The following is a 12,551-nucleotide window of genomic DNA, read 5'->3' as shown; positions in this document are numbered from 1 at the left end:
CATTACTGCTCATTCACTTAAAAACATTTGTTAAGCTATCACCATACAGTATTAATTTTAAAAAAAGTATTAGCAATTTAAACACCAACTTACTGAAAAATTTTCTTTTTTTGAAAAGGATATCAGTTTTGCTGACAGTACAACCAGAATTAAAATTTAAAACAACACATATTTCTTAAATTTTAATAAATACCATAAGAAACTGAACGAGAGCTAACCTCATTAGTAAAGTGAAATTATAAATTTTTGAAAAATACAGTATTTAAGTTTTACTTGCCTCTGGTGGTGCAACTGGATAAAGCAATTTTTCTCCTTTAAGCAAACAGGAAACATGACTGTAATAACCTATTAAGTCTGACAGTGAAGAAAAACGTCTTCCACCAATGTAGTAATCTCCACACATAGCAATAATCCTATTTGTACAGGAAAAAAATACAATATAACAAAAACCTTCAGAGCCAATTTTAAAGACCAGTTTCTAAAGAAATTATACATCCCTAATTGTCATACTCTTCCTTAAACTATATCCTAATATTAAAATACCACTTACTAATATCTGCCAATGCAAATTTACCTAAGGTTACTTCTTCTAAAAATACATATGCATACATGTGATAGATATGAAATACTTATCTGACTTATAAACCCCATTTCATAATTCACTGCAATATTTATAAATCTATCTTCAGATACCTCTGCTCACTTTTCATATTTAAGACTAAACAGCAATTTTAATAAGTTTCTCTGGCTAAAAGTAGTTTACAGATCTCAAAATATTTAGAGTATTATAATAATTTCACATTCTATGTGCGGTATAAAGTGCTCTCACAACTTCTCTTAAAATCTTAAAGTCAATGGCATATAAACATTTATCAGTTACCATGATAGGCAATATATGATTTTTTTTTCAATGTCTCCCTTAAAAATGAAACAGAAGACAGTAATATAGGTATGTATATTTATGCAGACTTAGGCATCTGTACTTGAAAATCTACATACCTTTGACATGAATGTTTGCAAAGAATTTCAGAACAGTGAAGCAAAATGAGTTAGAGGGCACATATCTTGACTCTTTGTTTCCTATATTTTGTTACTCTGTAGTCTAAAAATACACATTTCCTTTAATTCTGCTTTACCACTCAAAGTTTCTTCATAATTCTTTATACTTTAAAAGTGGTAATTATATTTGAGATTAGCACAGCAGTGCCCAATGATACTGTTTTTAAACAAAAAAGCAATCATTCAATAATATCTACTCTATAATCTTCTGATTAAATCACATAATTGAGAACAAATCACTTTCCCCATCATTTAAATATCAATGAAACATTCATCCTAATTAAAGCAGGTATATTTAAGAACACTATAGCAAAGTCACTATATTATTTAGCCTCATATTAGAAATAAAGACTTACCTAAAATGGTTGACAACATTTGTCTGGCTAAGAAATGAAAGTACAAAGGACCCTGGTCTCCGATCACTCTCTCTTATAAGGTAACTGCCAGACTTCCCTGCTTGCCTTAGGCGTTCTTCGGCTATAGTTCTATCAAGTTTTCCATGATACCACCTAAGGGAAAAAAGAGTTGTGATTAAAATACAAATAGCAACTATAAAATTAATAGTGGTAGCTGAAAAACTTACTACTAGAGGTTTCAAATACCTAAGTATAACTTAAACATTTAGCTTTTACTCTTGGTAGATTATTCCAATTTTAACTCAATTGTTTTTAACTTCTCAGTCTCTCAAAAAAAAAAAAAATCATTTACTCAGTTTTTAATTTTTTCTATAAACACAGGGCTAATCATCTCACATATGAACCTCTCCATTTCTGTCCATCTTCTCCCTCCAGGATTGTCTACCTGGTCAAGATATAAGATTTATTACAATCAAATCTTTATTTAGAAAAAAATATGATGGACAAATGGAAACAATTACTACCTCTCTCTATGCTAAAGATCCTAAGTATATCACTTGACATAACACTCAAGGGAAATTGATACCTATAAGAGAAATAAAACTTTATTCCATTTCAGTATCTGTGCCCTAGAACAGGAAAATAGAATGACACTCTGAAAAGCCTAGTGTTCTAATTTCCTATTTCAACATAAAGCTGATTAGTCCATTTGATCTTAAGATTATTTACTCCATAACCACATATCTGATCTTAATTCTTCAAATTTATTTAACAAACATGTGGAAATAAATAATATCCCTTTAACTTTGTCCCTTTAACTTTCTTACTCTCACTGTAAATATGTTCTACCTACCACACTATGAGATAATCTGCTTAAATGACTGGTTATAATTTTAGCATCACCCATGCTACCAATTTATGCCTATAAAAGACTCATGGATTAACAGAAGCATAATTAGAAATATACTGGAACTTTCACATGGCCATGGTAATAGTTCTACAAAGTAATTGTTATGAACTATTTTTACACCTTCAATATGTTAGTCATCCCAACTCATCCTTGATACTTGTAGTCTTTCTTGAAACACTCACAGAAAAACAATAAAACATTCATCTTGCATTGATATATTAATATCTAGCCATAAGTCAATAGTCAAAACTATTAAAGTCTTGTGTCTATTTTTATAAATCTCCTATTTTTTTAAGCTTGCTGTAAGGAAAGCTAACTATTCTTGACTCATTAGTTTATTTTTTTAAAAAAAGATAAGTTATCAAAAGAATTTTCACTTATTTGAAATCTATGTGTAAGACTGAAATGAAATAATGAAAAAATCACAAAGCTTCATCTTAATTTAATAGGAAAAACATAATTATAAGCTGTTAGTATTAGAGGAAGAAGGCAAAGAACAATCAACACTGCATTCTTCTAAAATTCTAATTTCAGTTCAAACATTGTATTTAAGGCTACTGACAAATTTAACTTTCAAGAACTGTTTTCTCTTTTCTTAAATGTGAAAGCAAAAGTTTAGACTTATCATGATTAAAAGTTCTTTGATGAGGTAAAATTGAAGCATATATGATCAGGACAAAGTTTACTTAGAGGGGCACCGAGGTAGCTCAGTAGGTTAAGTGTTTCCCTTCAGCGCAGGTCATGATCTCAGGGTCCTGGTATGGAGCCCTGTATTGTTGTTCCCTGCTCAGTGCAGAATCTGCTTCTCTCTTTCCCTCTGCCAATCCCCCCCAGCTCATGTTCACTGTCTCAAATAAGTAAGTAAAATCTTTAAAAAATAATAAAAAGAGATTTAAAAAGACACCATTTTAAAAAAAATTAAAAATATTTATTTAGAAATTTACTTAGTTGTGAAAATACATGGAACATGTCCTTAGAATACAAAATTGGTATATTATTTATTACCTAAAGTAATGAAGCTATGCCGCAGAGCAGATTTACACGTGAAGAGACAAAAATTAAAAACAATTATAAGCAAAACTGCTATTTTTGTGTACTTTCTATCTGCTAAATTTCTGCTGTTTTACCCAAATGTCAAGATTCAAAAATTTCATTTAATCACCATCTTGTGAACCCACCATGAGATGATATAAAAGGCCATGAGGTGTTACACTATTACTCATTTATTAAAAATACTTGACTAAAAACTTTTACTGATATGTAAAAGATGTATTTGTGATTTTTTAGGTTTTAGTTCTGTATTTTCTGTAAGATTCTGGCTTTAATACAGGTATTCAGTTTCAGAGAGACTTTTTTTTTTTTTTTTTAAAGACTTGATTTATTTGACAGACACAACAAGGGAGGGAACACAAGAGCGGGAGAGAGAGAAGCAGGCTTCCCACTCAGCAGGGAGCCTGATGAGATTCAGGGCTTGATCCCAGGACTCTGGGATCATGACCCGAGTTGAAAGCAGATGCTTGAGGACAGCCACAGAGGCGCCCCTAAGACAGATTTTAAACTTTGCTTCTTGAATACTAGTAATTCCCTTTATGTCAAAAGCTCATTAAGCTTCAAACAACGATGCAAACATGTCAATTCATCATTTTTTATTTTTGTTTTTTAATTAAGTTAAAAACAAAACAAAACAAAACAGAGAATCAGACCTATAAATACAGAGAACTAAGACTGCCAAAGGGTGAGGCGGGTCAAGGATAGGCAAAACAGGTGAAAGAGAGTGGGAGATACAAGCTTCCAGTTATGAAATGAGTAAGTCATGGGAAAAAAGGCACAGCATAATTAATACAATCAATGATACTGTACTAGAAATCTATGGTGAAAGATGGTAGATACACTTGTGGTGAATACAGCATACTGTATAAATCTGTCAAATCACCGTGCTGTATACCTAAAAGTAATGTAACACTGTATGTCAACTACAGTAAAAAAAAAAAAAAGTCAATGATTTATTAGGATTATAAATTGACTTTAAGTTATCCAGTAATAGACTGGATGAGCACAGATATAGTTGAGTCAGATCCTCTAAATGTTAGAATTCCACTGTTAAAAGTCACTGGCTGTTCTTCCAAAAACAAAATAAAACAAACAATAAAACTAAATTGTCTTAATCAAAACTCAGACTTTCCTGAATTATCTTTACTGTTAATTTGAAATTAAGGTGAATTATACTAACAATAATATTTTTAATATATCTGTACAGCTATTTTAAATGTACTATTAAAGCATGAAAAGCACTTCAAGTAAGATGTTACAATATGCAATTCTTTACCCCATTTAAAATGTGGAAATAAAAAATATCAGCAACATGTTTGGCAAAATAATATTTTTTTCTATTATATTTATTTTATTTCTTTATTCTTATAATTATGTTTAAATTACCCTTTAAATTTATTTTCCTTGATGACAAAATCTGTAACAGATAGAATGAACTATTTGACTAATAAGCCAAAGTACAATAAAATTTGCATGTCTGAATGATATTCAAGTTTGTTAACTCTTTTGTTTTAAATATTTTTTATTTATTTATTTTCAGCATAACAGTATTCATTGTTTTTGTACCACACCCAGTGCTCCATGCAATCTGTGCCCTCTCTAATACCCACCTCCTGGTTCCCCCAACCTCCCATCCCCCAACCACTTCAAACAAAATAATAATTTTATTATAAATGCACATAGCATCATGATATACAGCTAGAATGAGTATTTTATAAGTAGATCACAATTCCAATGTGATAGGATTTGGTTAAAGTACTTCACAGATTTATAGAACCTACGCCCTATATCCACTGAGCACTAGTCCTTGGATCTTTAAAACAATGTCCCTCAACCCTTTTTTAACCCATGAACTTTTTGGTAAACCTAAAATTTCATCTACAAGGAAATTCAGAATACTTAAGCTGCCAATTTGTCACTGAAAATCATTGCAGATTCTATTTAACCCCAGGGACCAAATAAATAAACTACTTTAACTTTCTGAAATTTGTAATAAAATTCATTTTATATTTTAAAAAATAATGTGTAATATGGCTTCTCAAAACATACCCTCATACCAAAGATGTGAACTCACCTAGAGTAGATGTACCCCTAGTGGATTATCAGTTTAAGATTCATTTAACAAAAATGCTACACTTTGTACACATAGTACAGTAGCAAAAGAACAAGGAAATGAAAAAAATCTAATCATTCCCACTACTTCTTGACAATCTTTACAATCAAAGTTCTATTATCTCTCGTTAAGAGTAGTTTCACTGGTGACAGTTTTCAACTAAGTTAAAAAACAACAAGAAGAAGAAATGCAACTGAATCTAGAATACCTCTAAGGAACACAGAATAACTGGTATTATTTTGGGGTATGAGGATATTCTGAGTGCAACATGAGACTACCGAATATCTACCTAATATCTAGGTAATGTCAGCATTACCTAAAGTAAATCTGTTACTCTGCTTATTACATATATGGCAATTTTAACTTCTCAGGATGTACTTGGCACATAGTAATATTAATCTTAAAAGCATTTGCTGAATGAAGGAAGAAGTGTCAAATCAAAAAGTATAATGCTGGAAAAAACTTTAGAAGTCTAGTTCAAACTCCCTACCAATGTAAAAAAAAGAAAAAAAAATTCTTCTTCAATGTCAGTAATAAACAAGTTCTAATCTTTGAGGACTGCTAGCCAGGTCTAAAAAAGATATGAAAATAACTGAGATTGACAGAGCTCAAAGAAGGATGGCTACACTCACAACTCCCAAACATCTTCAGAAGAGGCTCAACCAACTGGTAAGATGAAGACTTAACAAGAAACCTCCATGACTCTGGTCAAGCCTCTACATTTTGTCACCTTACCATCATCACTTATGAAATATGGGAAACAATCTCCAGCTCAACCTCCGAATAAATTACATATTGTCCTAAACTCCTTCAAAGAAAAATATAAAAATGAAAAACTACTACATAGGCTATAATTGCATAATGACTAAGTAAAGACTCTGGAGGCACCCTGCTTCTGTCTGAATTATAGCTCTGCCACCTCGCTGTACAAATGGAGGCAATGACTTAATTTCTGAGCCTGTTTTCTCCTCTATTAAAGGCATATAATGACAGTATCTACCTCATAGAAGCTGGCTTGATATTATTATTAGATTAAATAATACATATAAACATATATACATATGAAAGACTACATGACAGATTAATACAATTTCATCAATGAAAATCCTAAATTTTATGACTGTGGCCTAATGGATGATTAATTTGTAGATCACCTAAGCTCCAATGATCTTCCATTTCCCAGTCTTGTTTCACCTTCCAGCAAACTTTGGAAAGACAACTCGAGAAACCAATCTTTGTATCTGTGAAATCCTTGTTTTTGTTTTTTAAGATTTTATTTATTTCTGTGACAGACACACAGAAAGAGATCACATAGTAGGCAGACAGAGAGAGGGTGGGGGAAGCAGGGTCCCTGCTGAGCAGAGAGCCCTATGCGGAGCTCGATCCCAGGAACCCTGAGATCATGACCTGAGCCAAAGGTAGAGGCTCAACCCGCTGAACCACCAGGTGCCCCAAAATCCTTGTTTTGAAGAGAAAATTTCTTTTCCCAAAATTCTTTTGAACATTACAGATCACACATATTAAGTGGGACTGGTGATGCCATTGTATTCACACACTAGAAATTCTTCCCTTTCTCCTCGCAACTCCAGAAGAAAACTCTCTGAGAACCCCATTCTTTCTCCAGTGGATATATCCTTTGGAGGAATGAGGAAGAAAGTATGCATTTGAGATACTGTGACTTAAATGTTGCAAATATAGTACTTTAATAATTAAGTATCTAATGTTCTCCTATTTAAAAGTAAAGTACCCCTGTCTTTTTCTTTTAAGGAGGTAAGTATAATATGTATAATAAGTATAAGTATAATGTATTTTTCTCAGCTAGCCTCGTAATTTTTCCCCCAGTTTTATTTTTTTTAATTTTCCCTCAGTTTTCATTTAAATTCCAGTTACTTACATACAGTGTACTATTAGTTTCAGGTATACAATATTGTGATTTAATATTTCATACATCACCTGGTGCTCATCACTAGGAACTCCTTAATCCCCATCACCTATTTCACCCATCCCACTCATTCCCTGGCCCACCTCACCTCTGGCAATTATCAGTTTGTTCTCCATAGCTAACATTCTGTTTCTCAGTTTTCCTCGCTTCCCCTCACCCCCCACAATGTTCTTTGTTTTTGTTTCTTCAAGTTGAGAAAACTTACAGGCAGATACAGAGTCCCTTGATTTCAATAGAAACTACATAATCAGTTTATCTAAGATATCATACCATCCAAAATGATGTTATATATTTAAAAAGTCAACAATAAAAGAGACAAGTTGGACAAGTTGCAGAAATCATTTTACTTTTAAACTTGAAATAACATGAATTGTTTATATTTATAACCTCATATTGTATATTGGTAAAAGACTTTTGAGGGGTCTTATGGAGGCTTTTGTGCTCCTTAGTTTGTCTCTCCTGACAGGAAAAATAATACAGAAATCTATGTAATGAGAAAACCAGCTGGCGGTGAATACAGACAGACCTTCATTCAAACTATACAATTACTTAAAACTATCCTGACATTCCTAAATGGAAACTGTCTACTACAGTAGAAAACAATTAAAAGTGTCACCATCAACATACTTCCTTTTGAAAAGGAAACTAAACTGAAGTTCCCAGTTCACTTTTACTTTCCACTATGCTCTTCCTCTTAATTCAGTCACTGACAGGCACCAGAGTTCTTACGGAGAAATGTGTATGCGGATATACACTTGCCAAGAAACCTCTTCTGACACCTAAATCACCTGGGATTCTGTGTCTGACCATACCACAAACTCTTTAAGTGTTTTTGTAATTCTCAAAGATGCTAATCAGATTTTCTTATACATGTTTGTCCTTTCTGAAATTGAACAGGTTATTTCAAGGTGGTATGACAGACACAAAAGTTTTGCTAAAACCAGCATACATCCCTTAAAGCACCCAAATTTCCTTTCAACAGAGTTCTTACAGTCACCCAGTCTGAGCTGATGGTTAAGAAAAGTGAAAGCAGAGAGATTAAAATTTGGTCACTAGTAAATTCATTCGAACAACCACTAGACTAATAAGCCCAACAGGTTTAATATACCCCTGTAAGACTCCTCAAATGTCCTCTATCCTAGACCAACTAAACCACTTAAACCTGAAGAAAAACTGCTTATGTAAATGGTAGGTATATGTAGTGCTTATGTGTATGTGTTAGGTATCTTGAATATATTTAGGTGTTCAGGAAAATATTGTGTGTGTTTAGTTATAAATCTCAGATCAAAGTAACTCAAACCAAGAGTAGATATTCTATTTCCTTTTGTTCAAAGTGCATATTTACAAAGTCCAAAAGAGGTTTTAATCCTGAGAGTGTTTCTTAAGAAAAGCACTGCTATGTGACCTACCCACCAAAAATTCAGTCTGCTGAAAGACTAATACAGGAAAGATGGGAACCAGCACAATGCTTACATGGGCAAAAGTTTATATCAAAAGGCACTCGACTAAGATAGCCTCATTCTTACTACCCTTAACTCCCTTTACCCTAGATAACAGATAGGGAAGAGTAGAAAAAGCCACACCCTCTCCAAAAATGTTATGCACTAATCAAACACTTTCAAAAAAATTTTTAAAAAGGGGCAGAAGGAAAAATGAGGAAAAGAAAGGAGGAAGAAAAGAAAGAAAAAAGCATAATACCTACTAGCAGGAGGCTAACAAATTTCTACCTCCATGGTCAATCACTTTTGTGTAATTTCATTCCTCAGAAACTCCCAATTCTTATGGTTGAGTTTTTCTTAGAACCTCAACAATTAGAATGTCATAACAGTAACTGAGCTCATGAAAAACAACAGGAGGAAATGACTTGTGGCTATCTTGCTGCAACATAGTTGTAAACCACCTTGAAGCAATCCTTTATGTAAAAAAGAAACACTGTTTAATTTCACAATGCTCATTCTAAAACTTTGGAGGTAATAGTCAGTTAGTGGCTACCTACGGCTCCGAAAACATTTCTTAACCTGTATTTTAAGACAGATGTTTAAAACACTGAATCTGTAGGTTAAAAGCACACTTTAGTCTAAAATTGCCTTTTATTTAGCTATCTCCAAAAAACAATGGCCAAGCATCGTGCTACAGGATAGAAAATAAGTTAACACCAAAGAACACCATCCTGACACAGAATTTATGATCTAGTGGAGAATACAGACAAAACAGAAAATTGCAATCTAGTCCAGTAAGTACCAGAATGTGGGAGCATTAAAAAAAAAAAAAAAAAAATCAGTCTTAGGATTTTAGAATAAACTTCCTAAAAAAAAAAAGTGATGGCTAAATGGAAACTTCAAGATGAGTAGCAACTGATTCACAGAAAGAAAGGGACTGAGAAAGTGCGAAAGAGGTCATCAGGCAAAGGAAAAAGTACAGGCAAAAAAAGTTTACAAACAGATATAAAAATACTCCTTACACATCAACTTATTCAAAATACTCCTTACACATTAACTTCTTAGCAGAAAATAAGAATATATGCTTTCAAATTAGACTAGAAACTTATATTACTTGATGAAGTTCTTTCACTTCCTCAGAAATATATCTCACAGAACATTTTAAAAAGTTCAAGATACTCTAAGTTCTTTTCTCTAATCTGGTCCCAGCCATAACCCCGTGGCCGGCGGGGGGACATTATACCATTGCTCAAAATTCTCCACGATGTGCCCATTTATTCCCCTATAAGCTCTTATATCCAGACTAATTACATTTATTCATTCAACAAGTATTTTTTAAGCACCTACTATGCCTACTATGTTTTAGGCACTCCCCTCTGCACTTTCTCAAAGTGTTTTTCTAATATGACTTAAAAAAAAAAAAAAGGTGGAAAGATAATGCAATTTAGCCAAATATCATCCTAAAATTAAAGCAGTTCCTGTGAGGTTTTTTCCCCCCCTCAGAATTTTCTATTCCCTATTCATTCTTACTCATGGAAATACCAATTCTTTAGTATCAGTTCAAACTGTAACTTCTATGAGAATGATTCCCCAAATCTTTTCGCTAAACCAGACTTTCCTCCTAAATTAACAAGTACCTGTTTAGACTCTTCAGACTCGCAACTGATTCCTTCCTATCTCTCTAGCCATAGTACTAGTGCCAATCTGTATGCTGCATCTCCAACATCACCGGAGTTGCAATATACAAATTATTCTCCAGTTGTTCATTCCCTCTTCAATTACTCTAGTTCAAGCCCTCTTTTCTTCTCACACTTCCCACAACTGTGGAAAGATTCATCTTCCCAACAGGCTCTTCCTAAACCACAGGCTCAAGCATTTCCCTCTAACAACTTAAAAGTTCATACCAAATGAGGTATGAACTTCGACCTGCCATTCAAAGGCTACCACAAAAGGCTCCAGTCTCACTTTGCGGGGGGGGAGGGTTGGGGTACAGAATTTAGAGAAGAAAAAGACAAAAAGAAAAAGGTTTAAGATTTGAAGTATGTTTGTCATTATCAAACTTAACATTTATCTACTGCTTACCTACAAATGAGAATAAGCTATCCATTGACTTTTAAAATTTTTTCCTACAACTATATTTTACATAGCTTCAAATGCATTATGAAACAAAAAGGTCCTCAGTAGCATGACCATAATCACTGTCTAAAGAAAGAACTGTTTTCCAGGTACCACGGCCAGAACAATGATACCTTAGAAGCATTTGTTAAAGGCAGAAGAGCCATGGCACAGGCTAATAATTATTCCTTATATTGGCTTTAACTTTATACCCTTCTAGCTTGTCTCTTCAAATAAATAGATCTGGTCTCGAGGCATTCTATCACAAAGAAATTAAACATTAATGGCTCCCTGAAATCTATCCACAATAACATTCGTTTAAAATTTATTACTTTGGGGATGCCTGGGTGGATCCATTGGTTGAGCATCTGTCTGCCCTTGGCTCAGGTCATGATCCCAGAACAGGTCATGATCCCAAGGTCCTTGCTCAGCAGGGAGCCTGTTTCTCCCTCTCCCTCTGCACTCTTGCCTGCTTGTGTGCACTCTTGTCTCTCACTCTCTGACAAGTAAAGATCTTCAAAAGAAATAAATTTAAAAAAAATAAATAAAATTTATTACTTTGATAGACTTGAACACCTACTATCCCAATTTTTGCTAAATTTTAATGAATTACAAATAAATTGCCTAAAAAGCCACAGAAACTTTTGATTAAAATTCTGAACGTTCATTAACAGAAAAGATCAACCTACATATACTGATTTATTAAAATTAGGAGGGTTTTTAACCTAGGGTGTATTCTATTTAATATCAACATTGTTTCTTAAGCAAAACAAATAACCGTAACTGCTAGGAAGTATTTAATCTGCTTCATTACTAATATATAAAAACTATGGAAAACAAGAATGTTATTCTCAGGTTCCTTGTTTAAAAAAAAAAGATTTTATTTATTTGAAATTTATATTTATTTGAAAAAGAAAGAGAATGAGAGAAAGAGCAGGAGTGGGGTGAAGGGCAGAGGGAGAAGCAGACCCCCTGCTGAATAGGGGGTCTGATGCAGAGTTCCATCAAGACCTGAGCAGAAAGCAAACCCTTAACCAAGTGAGCCACCCAGGCACCCTCTCAAGTTGCTTTTTATTTACTAGTACATAAAATACAAAAACGTCAGGAACAATTGTTCAATCCTCTCCTATACGAAGCATCTTAACATGAGATATTAAACAGTACTCTATACAGCTGGCCCCCAAGCAATGCAGGGGTTAGAGGAGAACCAATTGCACACAGTGTAAAATCTGCATTAACTTTTGATTCCCTCAATACTTAACTACTAATAGTCTATTTTTAACTGGGAAACCCTACTGATAACATAAACAGCCAATTAAAAAATACTGTGTATGTTTCTGTATTCTATATTATATTCTTATAATTAAAAAATGTTATTAAGAAAATCATGGAGGGGGGGCGGCGCTTGGGTGGCTCAGTGGGTTAAAGCCTCTGCCTTTGGCTCAAGGTCATGATCCCAGAGTCCTGGGATCCAGTCCCACATCGGGCTCTCTGCTCGGGGGGGAAGCCTGCTTCCTTCTCTCTCTCTCTGCCTGCCTCTCTGCCTACTTGTGATTTCTGTCTGTCA

The 12,551-nt window shown here is 33.7% G+C and overlaps 1 protein-coding gene across 1 annotated transcript in view; it reads right to left on the bottom strand.

Annotated features, from left to right (window-relative positions):
- RASA1 (RAS p21 protein activator 1) overlaps positions 1-12,551 on the bottom strand; it is a 123,436-nt gene that overhangs the window by 58,988 nt on the left and 51,897 nt on the right. Inside the window, exons 2-3 of the mRNA XM_059175421.1 lie at positions 1,416-1,568; positions 274-413 (exon numbers count right to left, since the gene is read on the bottom strand). Coding sequence (XP_059031404.1) covers positions 274-413; positions 1,416-1,568 — 293 coding nt within the window. The remainder of the gene's footprint in view (positions 1-273; positions 414-1,415; positions 1,569-12,551) is intronic.

The sequence above is a fragment of the Mustela lutreola genome, chromosome 5 (assembly GCF_030435805.1).
Source record: "Mustela lutreola isolate mMusLut2 chromosome 5, mMusLut2.pri, whole genome shotgun sequence".
NCBI lineage: Eukaryota > Metazoa > Chordata > Mammalia > Carnivora > Mustelidae > Mustela > Mustela lutreola.
Note: the sequence above shows the minus strand (reverse complement) of the source record. Positions and strands in the feature narration are given on the sequence as shown.